Source organism: Misgurnus anguillicaudatus, chromosome 19 (genome assembly GCF_027580225.2).
Source record: "Misgurnus anguillicaudatus chromosome 19, ASM2758022v2, whole genome shotgun sequence".
Lineage (NCBI taxonomy): Eukaryota > Metazoa > Chordata > Actinopteri > Cypriniformes > Cobitidae > Misgurnus > Misgurnus anguillicaudatus.
The window spans coordinates 50,378,949-50,398,729 of NC_073355.2; the positions used below are offsets into that span (position 1 = coordinate 50,378,949).

The 19,781-nt window shown below is 37.4% G+C and overlaps 2 protein-coding genes and 1 pseudogene across 5 annotated transcripts in view; 1 reads left to right on the plus strand and 2 right to left on the minus strand.

Annotated features, from left to right (window-relative positions):
* The window catches only part of LOC129422537 (uncharacterized), a 681,876-nt gene that overhangs the window by 496,186 nt on the left and 165,909 nt on the right, over window positions 1-19,781 (plus strand). The gene's annotated exons all lie outside the window — the stretch shown is intronic.
* LOC129426415 (uncharacterized) lies at window positions 1,848-19,697 on the minus strand. Of its 3 annotated transcripts, XM_073856591.1 has the most exons (4): window positions 19,127-19,697; window positions 17,966-18,023; window positions 16,551-16,769; window positions 1,848-3,407 (listed from the first exon to the last, which is right to left on the minus strand). In XM_073856591.1, exons 3-4 carry the CDS (start codon window positions 16,636-16,638, stop codon window positions 2,311-2,313), a joined length of 1,185 nt encoding a protein of 394 aa, XP_073712692.1. In that variant the 5' UTR covers window positions 16,639-16,769; window positions 17,966-18,023; window positions 19,127-19,697; the 3' UTR covers window positions 1,848-2,310. The 3 variants fall into 3 exon arrangements, with proteins under 3 accessions (XP_073712692.1, XP_073712691.1, XP_073712693.1); XM_073856590.1 differs by lacking the exon at window positions 19,127-19,697 and having other exon boundaries at window positions 17,966-18,939; XM_073856592.1 differs by lacking the exons at window positions 16,551-16,769; window positions 17,966-18,023; window positions 19,127-19,697 and adding an exon at window positions 9,197-9,327.
* Window positions 10,381-12,877, minus strand: LOC129422842 (uncharacterized; annotated as a pseudogene).

Here is a 19,781-nt window from a genome sequence, read left to right on the forward strand (position 1 = left end):
TACAATAAAAAAAAACGGAAAAGTGATGATGGTGGGGCCCCCTAGCGTACTTATGGGCCCATATGCCTGGCATACTTTGAACCCCCCTAACGGCGCCCCTGCATATTGTAACATTCTCTAACATGTGTGTTTGAAAAAATTATGTAGGCTAATCGTCCTTTGCTTTTTTTCAGGGGTGCATTTGATCCCAGACGGCGTAATAGCAAAAGTAAATGAACAAACGAAAATTCACAAGGGCAACAAGAGATTTGAAGCTCATGCAGGCGCGCCCAAGAGATGATTCACTCTGTGATTGGCTGAATGTTAGTTCACTCAAATCGAAGTAACAAATCAGAGAACACTGAACACATGATGCGCCGCGCTCCTGTTCGCGCCGGAGTTTGCCGCCGTCTCTCATTTAAAATGTATAGGTGTGTTCGAGATCATCCGGCGCTGCGCAGACCGATCGGCGAGGTTTGCCGCTTGCAGTCGAGGGAGGAACTGAAGACGGAGCCGTCAAGCCGGACATCTGCTGCTTGCTGTAGTGACGTGTGCCGTGTTTCCTTGTTTTTTATCGCAAATTAAGTGAATTAGATGCCGAATTTGATAAAAACAAACCTTTTAATAAAACGTTCCAACCAGAAACATTTTATATCGAATATTTTAATTGCTGCTTATACTGTATACCCGAAAATAACGGCAAACAAGCCTATATTATTAAAATACCAATAGAGTTTGTTATTTTCATTTTTATTTTATTACACAACACAATATAACATATTTATGCATATTAACGTGTTTTTTCCTGTTTTAAAACATGAGTTTATAATGTTTATTAGTGGAACTAAATGTTGGATGAAACTTGAAACGCATGTGATCGTCGTCATCAGTGAGGCGACAATCACGTAAAGCTGTGTCGTCATCACAACCCCTTGCAGCCGCTCTGGAGAAGCTGCACCGGTTGAGCTAACCGGCTACTCTCGAAACGCTCTCGCGGTACTTAAAAACCATATGACATAGTCACGTGCCTGCAGCGCCAGCTGAAGTCGGACAAAATTACTAACCGGGATGCACTGCTTCAAGCCAACCACCGATCGGTCTGCGCAGTCTGCGGTCAGTTGGGGCTGCAGGCACGTGACTGTGTCATATAGGCACTATATAGTTGAATATTCTGGGACTATGTATCGATAAGAAGTTGCTATGGACTAATCACCTGTCAAACATCTGCAAGTGTGCTGGACAGCGTCTTGGAGCTCTGCGCAGGTTGGCCAATAAGCTTGATGTCAAAGGTAGGGCCAATGTCTACAAAGCACAAGTCAGGAGTACTATGGAGTACTCATGCCTTGCCTGGATGAACGCATCACAGACCACCCTTGGGCAGCTTGACAACATCCAGAAAAAGGCACTGAAAATGCAAATATGCAATCAGCCAGCTCAGCCATCGTAGAACTGTGGCAACAATAACTGTGCTTTTTAAAATGCACACTGAAAACTGCCCAGAGGATCTCAAAGCATTGCTACCTCCTCCTGATCTCCTTTGCCGAACCACTCGAAGAGCACGACCAAGTCACGCCTTAAAACTCCCCAAGTCCAACACCAAATGCCTGGAGAGGAGCTTTCTTCATTCGGCTGTAACAACTTGGAAATGCCTCCCCTGTACTGTAGTAGGTGAAATCACTTCAAAGAATGTTCAGGCCTTTAAGAAGAGACTAAATAAACACCTCCTTAGAATAAAAACTGTAATTTCCTGATGCATTATGTCACTTATCCTAAATATGCAGTCCCGAGTAGCTGCAGATCATGATAGGCTCTCGGTACTTGAACTGTTAAAGCCTGTATCTGCTTAAGCATGAATCAAAAAAACTATCTTTACCTACTGACCACATATTTAAAGTTTATTCATCTACATTCTCGACAAACAGCTACATTTTACACAGAAAGAGTAATATTTTAAATATTGTGACGGTTTTAAGCTCCACTGCCGTTAACGTGAAATGCATTCTGGGAAACTTGTCTATCTTAAGTCCACACAAGTCACCTTCTGATGCATCCTCGATAAAATGAGCGGATTAAGAACACATCCGGGGATGTTATGTGAACTTGACTTGATGGAATTGGAACAGTACTTGGGCCGCGACTGATGACGTTTCACAAGAACAGACAAGAACACATATTGAGAAACGGCCTCAATCTTTTTTGCCGTAAACCATTTTTGGCTTTTGTGTGCATGTAGACTTTTAGTAAGGATCCTCCAGACAGTTTTATTAATAAGACCTCAGCTGATTTCTAAACTTTGTTGCCATATCCACACTGTTGACACATGAATGGTTTCTATCGAGTGTGAAATCTTGTGTCTTTAAGGTAAGATTTTGTCCTGAAACTCTTTCCACACTGTTGACACACGTATGGTCTCTCTCCAGTGTGAATTCTTACATGTGCATTAAGGGCACGTTTTACTGTAAAGCTCTTTCCACAGTGATGACAAATGAACGGTTTCTCTTCAGTGTGAACTGTCAAGTGATTCTTAAGAGCGCTTTCACTTGTATAACTCCTATCACACTGAAGACATGTGTCAGGTTTCTCTCTTTTGTGAATTTTCATGTGTGTTGTAAGGTTACTTTTATTTCTGAAACATTTTTCACACTCATGGCATGTGTAAGGTTTCTCTCCAGTGTGAATTCTTGCATGAATCTTAAGTTTTCCTGCAGTTATAAAACTCTTTTCACATTGATGGCACGGGTGTGGTTTCTCTCCAGTGTGAATCCTCGTGTGTGTGTTAAGGTTAACTTTTGTTCTGAAACTCTTTCCACATAGTTGGCGGGTGTGGGGTTTCTCTCCGGTGTGAATCCTCATGTGTATCTTAAGGTTACTTGCAGTTTTAAAACTCTTTCCACACTCATGGCATGCGTGTGGTTTCTCTCCAGTGTGAATTCTTGAGTGCTCCTTAAGTTTACTTATATGTCTGAAACTCTTTCCACACAAATGACAAGTAAATGGTTTTTCTCCAGTGTGAATCCTCATGTGTGCTTTAAGGTGAGCTTTTGTTCTGAAACTCTTTCCACACTGATGACATGTGTAAGGTTTCTCTCCAGTGTGAACTCTAATGTGTATCTTAAGTTGAGTTTTATCTGGGAAACTCTTTCCACAATGATGGCATGCGTGTGGCATTTTCCCCTTGTGAGCTTTCTTGTGCCGGCTAAGGCTCGATTTACGGGTAAAACTCTTTCCACACTGTTGACATGTTAAAGGTTTCTCCTCACTGTGAGTCCTCTTGTGATCTTCAGGGCGTTCATCTTCACTGAAACTATTTTCACACTTTATGTCTTCTGTCTTCAGAGTTTCTTTCTGTGAAACATTATGGTTTATTTTTACAATCTGATGTTTCTCATCCACTTCAGCTTGACTCTCCTCTTTCACTTCCATCATATCTAAAATAAATACAGCACATAGTTCATATTGATAAACCAGAGTGACAAAACACATTTGAGATGTCATGTATTCATGTTATTTTTAATATGAAATGCATTATGTCATTTCTATTGTCAATTTCTACTCTTGTAGTTTAACTCGTGTGCTGTGTTCAAAACCCTATAACACTTCTGGTGTTTCCAATATCACCAAACATTGGATTCTATCTTTTTGTCAAATTGTTTTCATTTAGTTAGGACTGAACTTATAAATCTGAGCTTACATTTTTTTGTGAAAATAGCATTATCTGTGAAAAATTTTGGCAATATTAAAATGACCATGACCAAATCACCATGGGTGTTGTAAGGCCATTTTTAAGTGGGCTTTTTATTGTTTTCTTCCATGGTCTATGAACCCTGTAAAGTAACCTTAGTCACCCCATTTAAATCTAGCTCTGCCACTGTTCATACAGTGACAAGAAAAAGTATGTGAATCACCAGAAATGAATGGTTTTCTACAGTGATTTGTCACAAAATGTGATCAAGACAAGCTGACAACACACAAATAATTCTAGTTTCTTGTGTATTTTTTGTAAACCTCCATTAAACATTAACAGTGTTAAAGTAAAATCTAAGTAAACCCTTGGATTTAATAGCTTGTCGAACATCTTTCAGTACTTCTGAATCAGACCTGCATATTGTTCAGAAGGAAGTATTTGCCCATTCCCCTTTACAAAACATTTGTAGGATTTCTGATGCTCTCTTGAGGTCATTTCTATGAGGTTAAGGTCTGGGTTTTAAATTGGGCAACTCCAAATGACACATTTTGTTTTTCTTAAGCCAGCCTGTTTTGGATTTACTTTGATGCTTAAGGTCATTGTCCTGCTGCATCAACCAACTTCTACTGGGCCTCAACTGGTAGACAGCCACCCTGACATTATCCTGTAGGACAGTGTTTCCCGGTCCTGGTCCTCGGGTGCCCCCTCCCGGAGGGTTTTGGATGTCTCCTTATTTGGAATAGCTGATTCAAATCATCAGTCTCCTTCCAAAATGGTATGTCTCCCTAACAAACTGATGAGTTAAATCAGGTGTGTTAAATAACGAGACATCTAAAACTTTCTAGGAGGAGGTACTCGAGGACCAGGATTGGGAAACACTACTGTAGGATACTAACTTGGGAATTAATTTACCCCTTGATGATAACAAGTGGTCCAGGCCCTGAGGCAGCAAAGCATGCCCAAATCATGATGTTCCCTCCACCATACTTCAGTGTTGGGATGACGTTGGTAAGCTGTGCCCTTTTGTGGCAGTATTTTTCCCAAACAATTTAACTTTTGTTTCATCAGTCCATAAAGTATTTTCCCAGTAGCACTGAGGTTTGCCAAGGTGCTCTTTTGCAAACGTCAGGCTCACAACAATGTTTTTAGGTTCCTCCGTGGTGTTCTGCCATAGACACAGTGCCTGTTCAAAGACGTGCGTATTGTAGACTCATGAACAGAGATGTGTGCAAGTTCCAATGATGTCTTCAAGCCTTTAGCTGTTACTCGTGGGTTTCTTCTCTACTTCATTCTGCTTTAAGCTGGGTACACACCACAAGATAATCGGGCTTAATTTGGGCCAATATTACCCTCACAACAATCCTAGGTAAAGGGCCGATCGACCTCGTGGTTGCACCGATCGCAAATTGTAAACATTCAACATGTAGAATTACTTTGAGATTGGAATGATTATGTAGGATATCAATACATTTACTACAATTAAAATCCTGATATTTTAACTTCAATGACTGAAAGAAAACGGCTTTTAAAGGTTTTAATAAAAAAATTAAAATTGTAATAAAAATGAGAATTTTTTAACATTATTCTTTAACTGGTGGTGGTCTTCTTCCTCTGATTAGTTTTTCAGTTTACAAATTCCGCTTTCTAAATAGGGATTAGGTGCAACTGGCTTTTAAAGACGATAAGAGCTGAGACTCTCATTGGTTTTTGCAAGTTACGCCCCAAAACACACCCATTACTCATTAGGAGAATATGAAGAACCATGCGCATGGCGCATAAACAATTTTTCCTGTCGTTAAATTAGCAATAGTGGAAATGGACACACGCGTTTAGACCGTGCCCTGTGCACTTTAGACAATGCGCTTAGATCGTTAAAATAGGGCCCTTCATCTCCACGACCCCTAAGCGCACCTCAACATTTGGACACCTGTAACCAGGGCACCACACCCTCAAAGTAAGAGGTGCTGCCGCCACTCTAAAAACAAACGATGCTATATAGCACCAAAAGTGGTTCTTTGCTCGTAATCATAGAAGAACTGTTTTTAGTGCCATATAGCACCGGTGAAGCACCTGTGTTGCACCGGTGTAGAACCAAATAGGGGCCCTATAGCACCAAATATGGTTCTACCTAGCACTATATGGTTCTACACAGGTGCTTCACTGGTGCTTCGCCGGTGCTGTATGGCACTGGAGGTGGTTCTTCTATGGTTGCGAGCGGGGAGCCACTTTTGGTGCTATATAGCACCGTTTGTTTTTGGAGTGTTGGAGCATTCATTTTTTAGACAACAAGTGGGATCAGCTTTGACTAGCCAAGCAATAGGAGATTAAAAAGGTTGTGTGCGTGCGTTTTATTTTATTCACATCAAACTTTTTTAACATGATGAAAATACATTAACGATGGTAAAATGTATACAGATATTAAATATCTCAGTAACACATCTCAGTACAATAAGGGTTTAGTTCTGATATTTGTATACTTTTAATCCCTCACTGTAGACCGTTAGTGAGGGATTAATGTAATGTCTAAAAAGGAAACACTAAAAGTCTCATATTTAAAAAAAAATAATTATATACTATTTATTTCTTTATAAAAGTATACAATATCAGAACTAAACCCATTTTTTGTTCAATTTTTGAATTATTTATAAGTTTAAAAACAGACAGTAATAAAAAAAGATCTATATTAAAATATATTGGGTATGTTACTGTGAGAATATTTTACCTCCTGTTAATCGACGTGTGATCGCTAACTTTAAAACGAAAGTAAAATATGTTTGTCCACACGGACATTGAAAATTGTGAAGTTAAAGCAGTCAAATGCCATTTCTTTATTCCAGTTTGTAGCCATGTTTGTTTACTGTGAACTCACGTTTGGCCGCGAGAAATAATCGCAAGATTTTAGCTATTATGCCAGTCGCAGCTTGAACCAATTTCAGAAGAGACCAGGGGCCGTTTCAGAAAGGTGGTTAAGTGCAAACTTTGAGTTTTCGGTTTCAAAATGAGAGATAGGTTAAACCTGAGACAGCGGGGTAAGTCAAGTCTGTTTCAGAAGGAGAGGTAAGTTATACTATTTCCGGGGTAACTTACTCTGTGAACCTAACCTGGTCGGGAGCAGGTTTTATACTGTAATTCATTCATTCATTGCGCACATTTTTATTACGTAGACTGTAAAATATGTTTTTAGTTGTCTTTGGGGCGGTTTCCCGGACAGGGATTATCTTAATCCAGGACTAGGCCTTAGTTTAATTAGGAAATATAACTAGTTTTAACAAACATGCCTTACTAAAAACATTACCTGTATGCATTTTCAGGCAAAACAAAGGGCCCTGATGTATTTTAAGATATGTCAGTACAAGTTGTTTTCAGTTTGGACAGCTCTTAAAAATATTTTAGTCTAGGACTAGTCTAATCCCTGTCCGGGAAACCGCCCCTATAAATTATCCCAAATTTTTAGCTGAGCTGCTGTCATCTTTTTGTCCATAGGATTGCATATGCATGAAAATGAATATAATAACGCACAGTCCTCAGTTTATTTACTTCTGATATTTTAACCGTGATAAAAAAAATGTAATGTAAGCATTTACTAGAGTAGCAATTTCCAACAACAACTCTTTACTTTAAATGATATGCTTGTAGTTACTGTACATTTGCAGTAACACTTTCAGCTTTAGTAGTAAAAAGGATTAAGACCTCTTTGTCACGTGCTGTTGCCATGGTAAATCTTACTATCTGAGGTCCACTGATGATGGCTTTTCATAGTGGTTATGCACGCACTTAACTCAGAGTTAACCTACTCAGAGTCGATTGAACTAACTCAGATCAGCTTTTCTGTAACCGAAAACTCAGAGTTTACTATGTCAGAGTAAGTCAACTCAGAGTTCAAGTTTAAACTCAGAGTTGGTTGAACCTCCTTATTGAAACGGGCCCCAGATGAGCACTATGCTGTGTACGAACTGATTGCACTATATTTTATATGCACTATTTTAATACTCATTTATTTCTCTTGTTTTTATTCTCATTTTTAACTGTTTTATACTTTTATTCCTGTTTTCTTTTTTCACACATTTAAACTGTTTTATTAAAAACACATTTATTTTCTTTTAATTGATATTTTAAATCCTCATGTATCTTTGATTTTTGTGTCTCTTATTTCTACATACTTTTTTCTCTTATACATATCTTTGAATGACCTCTGTGTATGAAATGTGCTATACAAATAAACTTGCCTGCCATGCCTGTGTTCTCAGCTGAGACCCATTGTTTAACTTAATCTAATGGTGTGTGGTGTGCTGTGAACAAACTTGTGAAATCAGCTATTTATTTCATCATGTTTGTGGTCTCTCAAATTTTTGAAAATCTGAAAAGATTTTTAAAATCTTTTGGTGTGGCGCTAGCTTTAGGAGGTATCTTGACTGTGGCCCACTTCTAGGAAGAGTAGCTACAATATTAAACTGTCTCCATTACTAGACAATTTTTCTAACTTTCGACTGAAGGATGTCCAAACATTTTAAGATTGTGTTGTATCCCTTTTCAGCCTTATGGAGTGCAACAACTCTTGATCGGATATCTTTAGAGAGCACCTTCTCGTGCGGCATAGTTTATAAGAGCTGATGCTTCTTAAGGACAGCAATCATAAAATGTTTAAGGGTCTTTTTATCAAAGTATCAATAAACTACACCTTTAAACTCATTTTATTTCTGAAACAAATTAGTTTTCATTAAAGTAATTAGTCTATGGGTTCACTTACATTTTCCTCCAGCACTGTGAATGTTTAATGGGTGTTTTCAAAAAAGACACAAAAAAACAGAATTATTTTGTGTTGTCAGCTTATGCACATTGTGTTTGTCTGTTGTTGTGATCTAGATGCGGATAAGTTCACATTTTCTGTCAAATCAGTGTTGAAAACCAGTTAATTTCTAGGAGTTCACATATATTTTCTTGCCACTGTATAGTCTTAACCTTACACTGTATTCAATATGGCACAAAGTCATTATCAAATCTGAGTCGTTAAATTTACTTATTTAAGAACAAACCAAAATGACATTAACTTTGTGTGAACTCATGTAAATAAAGCATGTATCTAATGCATTTACTGAACGTATGCACATGAATGACAATAGCCTATTTCATGTGTCTTGTTAATGGGTGCTTTGCATTTAAAACAGACAGTGCTTGTTTGGTCATCTTTTGGGGCACACAATGTGCATCTCTTCGTTTTCTCTCTTCTGTCTTAGACAAATAATATTACCTACTATTTTTGGGTAAAATAAAATTCTCTCCATAATGACGTGAACACAACATGAGGTTTAAGTGTAGTAGAGCATTACATGGAGATCACAATCATTCAATCCACTGAAGGTTGCTTTGGATAAAACTCTTTACGTGATGTTTCAATCTAATTCTACTGAATCTATTATAGATGCAGAAAGTTATCATCTCATGGATTTTAGTTTATTTTCCCCTCATGTTTCTCAATGTTTTTATGATTAATCCTCAACCCTCAAAGATGAAGATTAAAAAATAGACACCAACCTATTTGTTCCTCAGTATCTTCATCCTTTATTCTGCATGGTTGTGGATCTGTCATATTCTCAAGCTCCTCTTTCACCAGCATCAACATTATATCATGAAGATTTCAGTTGTCACACATGGAGTGGTTTCTCTGTGTGTTTGGCTCCAGCATTTGTTGGTGGGTTGTTGTGGGGGGGGCTTCACTGAGGATCTCGGTCACTTTCACTCTATGGGTGTGAACTAGAAATGAAAGAGACATTAAAACATTTAATGTCAATAAAACATTCACCATATGTTTCTCATGTATCAATCACAATTTTACTTATTTTTTAAAATCGAGGATCAAGGTTTTGAATAAAAATTAGTGACACATGCCAAAGTGAAATGATTCATACATAATCTGATTATTGCAGCAGGGTTTTCCTGCACTGAAAATGAATCATGACCCACCCAGACTCATTTATATTATTTTATTTACTTTTAATCTGTGGACGCTGTGGAAGAAGTAGAGAGCACCACTTTCTCTCCCCCTTCCAAGTTTAAGCTCTCTGTTCCTCATTTTTATTCTTCAAAAGTACAGATGAGTGAAAACATGACCTAAACCTCACATAATAATTGTACCTGAATTATAGCTGCATGTGAAACATGTCTGCGCTGGCTGCACAAAGTGTGCTCAGCCTGAATGAAAAAAACAATTGAGTAAATATGCAAAAACAGCCCCATTCAGTTTGAGCATCATCAGGGCACATTAACACCTATTCAGCCTGGTAATGGGCGTCTATTATTATTCTTTTGTTTGTATTATAATTACTCACAAATTTCGATTCACTGTGTTTTAATTCCCCCGTTCTTTGATCAAATGTTTCATTTCACCTACTTTGACTTATCAAATGCCTTTCTTATAAAAAGAAAAATACCAATGAATGAGCTTTACCAATCGAAATTATTCCTAAAAACATCCCTCTCATATATCGTATGTTAACTTACCACACCATCAAAACAGAACAAATAACGTGATTCAAACCAAACTCACTTTATAACATCATAAGTGGCTTCAGATCACAAAATGAGACTAAAAATATAAATTATTTTATGGTATTCTGCACAGTGCTAATGCTATTGTCACTTAGCATAGCATTATAAATATACCGTAATGTTATGAAAATACACAACATTGTGTGAAGAACACAGATAAACCAGATATATCATCTCAAATGTGTTTATTGTCTTCATGTTTCATCAGTCAAAACATTTTTATTTGCCTGTTATTGAACAACACAACAATTTCTACATGACTGTACATGGACACGTCTGAGCTCTGTTCTCCGAGTCTCACCATTAGACTTGCTAGGGCGCCCTCCAGCTTCACGTATGAATGAAACAGACTGTGAATTACGGTAGTCTTCAGTGGCTCGTTACTTTCGTTTTTTGGAATAAAAATATTACTCCTTTCTGCACAAGTTTGAAGTAAACATAAAACTGAATCAATACAACCTCCTGCACACTTTCAATTAAAAGCCATGAGGGTTGTTTTTTGTTGAGTGCCTTTATGACGACCGTGCAGGATGAAGAAGAAAGCAGGAGAATCAGCTGAAAGAGATCGGCCTGAAGATTGTAAATAGTTGTAGTTTAAATAAGTAGAATTTATTGAAATCAAAGGAGGTTTTATAGAGAGTGTGTGTGTGCATTATACAGTAATTATATAATTACTGAACATTTTCAGCACATGTTAAGATAACAGTTGTTTCCCTTATATAAGAGTTTAACTGTTCTGATGTTTATTAGATTATATCCTGCTGCCATGACATTTTCTATAATTCTCATTAATGTATGTCACTCGTGATCAGTATTATATTTGTTACTTGTAACATAAATGCATGGTCATAATTTGTGAAGCGCACAACCCATCCTGGACTAGCAATTAATTTAAGTAAAGATTTTTCATGGTCCTTCAAGATGGATATTTTTATGTCCTTTTAAAACATGGCTTTGTTTGTGCTCAGGATGACATTCCGACACATGCTTGTCCAAACGGACAAAGCCAAATGACGCCTTCATGCATTTCAAAGGGCAACGCAACTTCCCAGTATATCTTCCAGTTGCAAATGCAACAAGGAGTTGCAATTCCTTTTCATTTGCAATCTTGTGCTTCTTTTAAGTCCTGCCTAATATGGCAGTACTTAATGTTGCACAATGACCACTCCTTTGTTACGCCATGCCTTGTTTTTTTGGTGGTTTGGTAAAACAACTCCTCGTTCTCCTCCTCCTCGTTGTGGTGGATGTTGGAAAGAGAAATACGCTCTCAAAAGGCTGCACTGCAGCTGCACTACTATTGGAGCCCAAACTGTCTGAAGAAGTGCCGAGTACTGTCTTCATAGAAATAGAAGGAATCCTCAACTCTAACACCTCTTCGGATGTGGCGGATCCTGATCCAGTGACTCCTAACATCTTGTTGATGAGGTGGCCAGATACAAAGACACGGAACTCTTTAGCCAGACAGAACTTATGCCCGACCCATAACAAGATTATTTGCCAGATTTTTTTACACTGCATGCGTGTGCGGCGCTATAGTCAATGCTTATACAGCTGAGCGGCAAAAACTAATATATTACTGTAATATTATATTTTGTTATGCGTTACTCCCAACACTGGTGAACTGACATGTGTTTCTTAAGAGTGTCTTCACTTGTAAAACTCCTATCACACTGAAGACATATGTAAGGTTTCTCCAGTGTGTTTTCTCATGTGAGCCTCAAGTCCACATTTATTTCTGAAACTCTTTTCACACTGAGGACATGCATGAGGTTTCTCTCCAGTGTGAGTCATCATGTGTCTCTTAAGGTGATGCTTCATACTGAAACTCTTTCCACACTGAAGACACACGTGAGGTTTCTCTCTTTTGTGAATTTTCATGTGTGTTGTAAGGTTACTTTTACCTCTGAAACATTTTTCACACTCATGGCATCTGTAAGGTTTCTCTCCAGTGTGAATTCTTGCATGAATCTTAAGGTAACTTTCAGCAGAGAAACTCTTTCCACACTGTTGACAAATGTAAGGTTTCTCTCCGGTGTGACTTCTCAAATGTGTCTTAAGTATACCTGCAGTTATAAAACTATTTTCACAGTGATGGCACACATGTGGTTTCTCTCTGGTGTGAATCCACATGTGTGCTTTAAGGTTAGGTTTTGTTCTGAAACTCTTTCCACACTGTTGACAAGTGTAAGGTTTCTCTCCGGTGTGAATCCTTAAATGTTTTTTAAGGTCACCTGCAGTTTTAAAACTCTTTTCACACTCATGGCATGCGTGTGGCTTCTCTCCAGTGTGAATTCTTGAGTGGTCCTTAAGATTACCTTTATCTCTGAAACTCTTTCCACACAGATGACACGTGAATGGTTTTTCTCCAGTGTGAATCCTCATGTGTGCTTTAAGTTGAGCTTTTGTTCTGAAACTCTTTTCACACAGATGACATGTGTAAGGTTTCTCTCCACTGTGAACCCTAATGTGTTTCTTAAGTTGACTTTGATCTGGGAAACTCTTTTCACAATGTTGGCATGCATATGACATTTCCCCCCTGTGAGTTTTCCTGTGCTGGTTAAGACTCGATTGAAAAGTGAAACTCTTTCCACACTGTTGACATGTGAAAGGTTTCTTCTCACTGTGAGTCCTCTTGTGATCTTCAGGGCGTTCATCTTCACTGAAACTATTTTAACACTTTATGTCTTCTGTCTTCAGAGTTTCTTTCTGTGAAACATTATGATTTATTTTTACAATCTGATGTTTCTCATCCACGTCAGCTTGACTCTCCGCTTTCACTTCCATAATATCTAAAATAAAGATAGTAAATAGTTCATATTAATAAATCATAAATAAATCAGAGTGACAAAACACATCTGAGATTGTCATGTATCCATGTTATTATTAATGTGAAGTACATTATGTTATTTCTATTGTCAATTTCTGCTCTTGTAGTTTAACTCTTGTGCTGTGTTCAAAACCCTATAACACTTCTGGTGTTTCAAACATCACCAAATATTAGATTCTATATTTTTGCCAACTTGTTTTCATTTAGTTAGGACTGGTTTTGTATTTCTGTTTTGAACTTATAAAATCTAAGCTTATGCACCTAAATGTTTTGTGAAAATAGCATTATCTGTGAAAAATTTTGGCAATATTAAAATGACCATGACCAAATCACCATGGGTGGTGTAAGGCCATTTTAGGGGGGCTTTAATTGTCTATGAGACCTGTAAATTAATCTTAGTCACCCTATTTAATTCTAGCTAGTATGTGAATCTCCAGAAATGAACTGTTTTCTACAGTGATTTGTTATAAAATGTGATCTGATCCTCATCTAGGTCACAACAATAGACAAACACAATGTGCATAAGCTGACAACACACACATAATTCTAGTTCTTTGTGTATTTTTTGTAAACCTCCATTAAACATTCCCAGTGCTAAAGGAAAATGTAAACCATACTTCAGTGTTGGGATGATGTTTTGATGTTGGTAAGCTGTGCCATTTTGTGCCATAGTATTTTTCCCAAACAATTTAACTTTTGTTTCATCAGTCCATAAAGTATTTTCCCAGTAGCACTGGGGTTTGCCTGGGTGCCCTTTTGCAAATGTCAGCCTCACAACAATGTTTTTGGGAGAGCAGTAGCTTCCTCCGTGGTGTTCTGCCATAGACACCATGCCTGTTCAAAGACTTACGTATGGTAGACTCATGAACAGAGATGTGTGCCAGTTCCAATGATGTCTTCAAGCCTTTAGCTGTTACTCGTGGGTTTCTTCTCTACTTTATCGAGTATACTGCATTGTGCTTTAAACTGGGTACACACCACAAGATAATCTGGCTCAATTTGGGCCAATTTCCCCCCTCACAACAATCCTAGGTAAAGGGCCGATAGACCTTGTGGTTGCACCAATTTTGTGGTTGCACCAATTTTCTTAGATTTTCCTGCATGGTGTGTTCAGAGTGTCTGAATCTGCTGGGAAGCACGACGGGGCCACATAGATCGCAAATCGTAAACATTCAACACATTGTAGAATATTTACAATCAAAAATCTTGTTGTGTGGGGGAAACCCTCGAAGACAAACGCACACACGCTGTAAACACCTGTCTATCAGCTAGAATTCTGACCTTCAAAGACCTGTTAGTCTCCTTTAAAATGTCCATCTCCACTCCATTTATTATCCTAAATTAGATGCACCTGTTTGAGGTTGTTAGCTGCATAAAGACACCTGTCCACCCCATACAATCAGTAAGAATCCAACTACTAACATGGCCAAGACCAAAGCGCTGTCCAAAGACACTACAGACAAAATTGTACACGTCCACAAGGCTGGAAAGGGCTGCGACGAAATTGCCAAGCACCTTGGTGAAAAAAGGTCCACTGTTGGAGCAATCATTAGAAAATGGAAGAAGCTAAACATGACTGTCAATCTCCCTCGGACTGGGGCTCCATGCAAGATCTCACCTCGTGGGGTCTCAGTGATCCTAAGAAAGGTTAGAAATCAGCCCAGAACTACACGGGAGGAGCTGGTCAATGACCTGAAAAGAGCTGGGACTACCGTTTCCAAGGTTACTGTTGGTAATACACCAAGACGTCATGGTTTGAAATCATGCATGGCACGGAAGGTTTCCCTGCTTAAACCAGCACATGTCCAGGCCCGTCTTAATATAACTTTTTGGTCATAATTCCACTAAACGTGTTTGGAGGAAGAATAATGATGAGTACCATCCCAAGAACACCATCCCTACTGTGAATCATGGGGGTGGTAGCATCATGCTTTAGGGGTGTTTTCTGCACATGGGACAGGGCGACTGCACTGTATTAAGGAGAGCATGACTGGGGCCATGTATTGTGAGATTTTGGGGAACAACCTCCTTCCCTCAGTTAGAGCATTGAAGATGGGTCAAGGCTGGGTCTTCCAACATGATAATGACCCAAAGCACACAGCCAGGATAACGAAGAAGTGGCTCTGTAGGAAGCATATCAAGGTTCTGGCGTGGCCTAGCCAGTCTCCAGACCTAAACCCAAATAGAGAATCTTTGGAGGGAGTTCAAACTCTGTGTTTCTGAGCGACAGGCCAGAAACCTGACTGATCTAGAGAAGATCTGTGTGGAGGAGTGGGCCAAAATCCCTCCTGCAGTGTATGCAAACCTGGTGAAAAACTACAGGAAACGTTTGACCTCTGTAATGGCAAACAAAGGCTGTACCAAATATTAACATTGACTTTCTCAGGTGTTCAAATACTTATTTGCAGCTGTATCATACAAAAAATATTTAAAAAAAATCATACATTATGATTTTTGGATTTTTTTAGATTATGTCTCTCACAGTGGACATGCACCTACGATGACAATTTCAGACCCCTCCATGATTTCTAAGTGGGAGAACTTGCAAAATAGCAGGGTGTTCAAAATACTTATTTTCCTCACTGTATCTTGACTGTGCACCCACTTCTAGGAAGAGTAGCTACAATATTAAACTGTCTCCATTACTAGACAATTTTTCTAACTGTCGACTGAAGGATGTCCAAACATTTTAAGATTGTGTTGTATCCCTTTTCAGCCTTTTGGAGTGCAACAATTCTTGATTAGATATCTTTAGAGAGCACCTTCTCGTGGGGCATAGTTTATAAGAGCTGATGCTTCTTAAGGACAGCAATCTTAAAATGTTTAAGTGTCTTTTTATCAAATCAAAGTATCACTAAACTACATATTTGAACTCATTTTATTTCTGAAACATTAGTTTCATTAAAGTAATTAGTCTACGGGTTTACTTACATTTTCCTCCAGCACTGTGAATGTTTAATGGGTGTTTTCAAAAAATACACAAAAACTAGAATTATGTGTGTGTTGTCAGCTTATGCACATTGTGTTTGTCTGTTGTTGTGATCTAGATGAGGATCAGTTCACATTTTCTGTCAAATCAGTGTTGAAAACCAGTTCATTTCTAGAAGTTAACATACGTTTTCTTGCCACTGTATATAGTCCTAACCTCACACTGTATTCAATACGGCACAAAGTCATTATCAAATCTGAGTCGTTACATTTACTTATTTAAGAATTACTGCATTTAAAACAGACATTGCTTGTTTGAACGTCTTTTGGGGCACACAATGTGCATCTCTTTATTTTCTCTCTTCTGTCTGAGACATTTGAAGACCCTGATTATAAACTATTTTCTGTATGCCGGTCATTTATGACATATATGTTTGGATATAACTCTTTACCTGATGTTTCAATCTAATTCTACTGAATCTATTATAGATGAAGAAAGTTATCATCTCATGGATTTAAGTTTATTTTCCCCTCATGTTTCTCAATGTTTTTATGATTATTCCTCAACCATCAATAGACACCAACCTATTTGTTCCTCAGTATCTTCATCCTTTATTCTGCATGGTTGTGGATCTGTCATCTTCTCAAGCTCCTCTTTCACCAGCATCAACATTATGTCATGAAGATTTCAGTTGTCACACATGGAGTGATTTCTCTGTGTGTTTGACTCCAGCATTTATTGGTGGATTGTTGTAGGAGGAGCTTCACTGAAGATCTCAATCACTTTCACTCTATGGGTGTGAACTAGAAATGAAAGAAGAGAAATTAAAACATTTAATGTCAGTAAAACATTCACCATCTGTTTCAGACTTTTTAAATGTTTCACTTCAAAATGTTTTCTCAAGCATTAATTACAGAATCTGAAATATTTAAATTACTGACAAAGTCATTGACAAAAATCTTTTAAAAATTTCAAATAGGTTTGCTAAGGGGCATAAAGTTTCTGGTAAATTATCAGAAATTGTCCATGAGAACTTAAGTTGGGGAATTTTTAAATATTCTAAATTAGAAACTTAACAGGAATTTATGGGATTTTTTGGAAATTTGTGGATCTGTATATATAAACTATATCATATACAAACATAAATAAACATATTGTTTAGTCATAAGCAGACATGCATGCAAGGTAATACAAATTTTAAAAATTACGTCTTGACTGATTTAATTGTAAGTCGAACTTTAATTGATTCTGTAGTGGCACAATAACCCGTTTTAAACAGCCAAGGAGCTGGGAAGCAATAAAATTGTGACACGTCAATCATCCTTACAGTTTGCTGTTTATTCTTCATCCATTTGAAGATTGTTTCAACATAGCAAAGTATAGTCAACAATACTGACTCTGAATGAATATATACGATTATACAGTCAACCAAAAAATATGTGCTCCTGCTACACATGTTACCATGTAAGTGGTGTAAGTGTTTCCAAAGCTACACACAGGTATTTTAACCTTACATAATTAATGAAGCCTTTATTCTCCCACGGTCACATGACTAGTGTTTTTGTTTACGTAATATATGTGATTGTACTGTCTATAATAATTATAGTATATATAGTATATTATAGTATATATAAATACACACACATACATACAATTTTAAGAATTTTTTTTATATAATACATATTTATATATAATATAAATTATGTATAAATAAAAACATGTATTCATGTATATACACATGCAATATACAGGACTAATCGTGAGGCAGCACAACACATGATGACATACTCTTAACATGGCTCCTACAGACATATTCTTTCATTTAGAAACACAAACGCAGAATAAACATTATTATAGTTATTATAATAGTGCTCCCTTAGATTTAGATATCTGATTTACTGGCTAGCTAGCTACTGTATAAACACATTTTAGTATTTGCTAGTTAAACTATAATACCATATCTCAAATATATTTATCCAAGTTTATCATCAAAACTTACTTGACTTGATGTAGTCCTTCGGGTCAAATGCAAGTGTGGCTTCTGTGGAGGTCAAGGCCTGGAAAAAGGAGGGGAAATAATCCCCAACCTTAAATGATATATGGAGGATTTCTTTATTTCAAGGAGAGTGATAGTGTATGGGGGGGGGGGTCATTTTTAGACACTACTTTTTATTATCTCACCTAAGGGTATAAATTCAACTGAAATTGCCTTAAATCTTGATGTTTTAAACAAAATTATGCTGCAAGATTTTTATTTATCCAAGTTTTAATCACTGTCTTGTTAGTTGTTACCTAAAACAAAACATCATTTTGAAACATGTTTGCAACTCCCAGTAACTGATAGCTGGGATTGAAAGCATTTTTACACAGCGAGGTTAGTTGCACACAGTGTTACAAGTAAAGCCTCAGATACAATGATAATGAAAAGAAAACAATGTAAATACTATTCATCAAAATGGTAACTGTTAATACAATATCAGGGGAAATAACTCACAATTGTGATTTTTGCCCTTTAAAAATCTGTTTATATGAATTGATGGATAATACAAGGACGATTAGATGAAGGATCATTGATGAATGAATGTGTGGATATCTATCTATTACAGACAGATAAATAAAAAAATATACACCTTTAGTATATAGACAGAATTTGATTTAATTATTTGTGTTTAATCTAAAATTTCTAGCAGATGTTACAACAAACCCTCTGTTCACAATGAACCCCAACTATGAGGTAACGTTTACACTCCTGTAACTTCCAGTGTACGATAACAGTAGATCACACAAACAAACTTTAAGGGGCAGTTTCCAGGACAGGGACATTGTGTAAAAAATATTAAATCTGAACGCAAATATTTTTTTAATGATAGAGCCAAAAAGCCGTACTTTGTACCCAGCTCTCCCCTAACGTTACTAAATATAAAGGTAAATAAGAACTAAAGTAAGAAGTGATAAATACAGATGCAGTTCTCATGTAATAGGCTGTAAATTATGATAAATATGGACGGCAAGGACCAGCCGGCTGCATCACAAACAATTTTAAAGTTGTCTGAATAGCGCACATCTTCTGTTTTTAGTCCTCGATCTCCACAGTACACTGGTTCATAATACATGTGTAAAAACATTTAATAATATTGGTATTAAACGTGCTGGAGATTACCTCAAAGTACACAACTGTATGAGTCAGGAGATGTTTATGACGCTGTCCGGACAATGAATCCCTGCTCCAGAGACAACAGTGAGTCCGGGTCAGATTTTCAACTTCATCTCACTGCTAACGGTTAGCGTATTAAGAAATTCTGTCTTCTGCTGACAAACCAATAAAATAATCGAATTAATTATTATAGCGCGCACAGAGGCATTTACAAGTGAAGACATCTGGCTCTAGTGATGACCGCTTTAAACACTGATTCGCGAGGCTTCAAAACTTTACGAATATTTTGATTCGAATCTTCTTCTTCTGGAGTTTTATGGCGGTTGGTAAACCAACTTATGGTGCACTACCGCCACCTGCTGTACTGGAGTGTGGAGCTTTTATAATGGCTCTATACTTCTTGTGTTGCTCTAAATTACATTCCAAAAAGTTTTTAAGCCCATTGTGTTCCATTTCCTGAATAAGTGATTTTTCATACTGCGTTGACATAAAGTATGCTCTATTGTCTCTGTTTGATTACAATGTCTGCATTTACCAGTTGCATGCTTTCTTATTTTAAATTATTTTGTCCAGAATGTCTGATTCGAAGACGTGAAATTATAATATCTTTTTTTTTTGTTCTTAAATGCGGTTCTTCCATTTCCAACATGTAGATAAATGC

Excerpts from the sequence above, each read along its gene's own strand:
- LOC129426415 (XM_073856591.1), bottom strand. The coding sequence starts at position 16,638 with ATGTTGATGCTGGTGAAAGAGGAGCTTGAGAAGATGACAGATCCACAA. Across the intron at positions 3,408-16,550 it reads AGATACTGAGGAACAAATAG|ATATGATGGAAGTGAAAGAG; the intron begins GTTGGTGTCTAT and ends TATTTATTTTAG.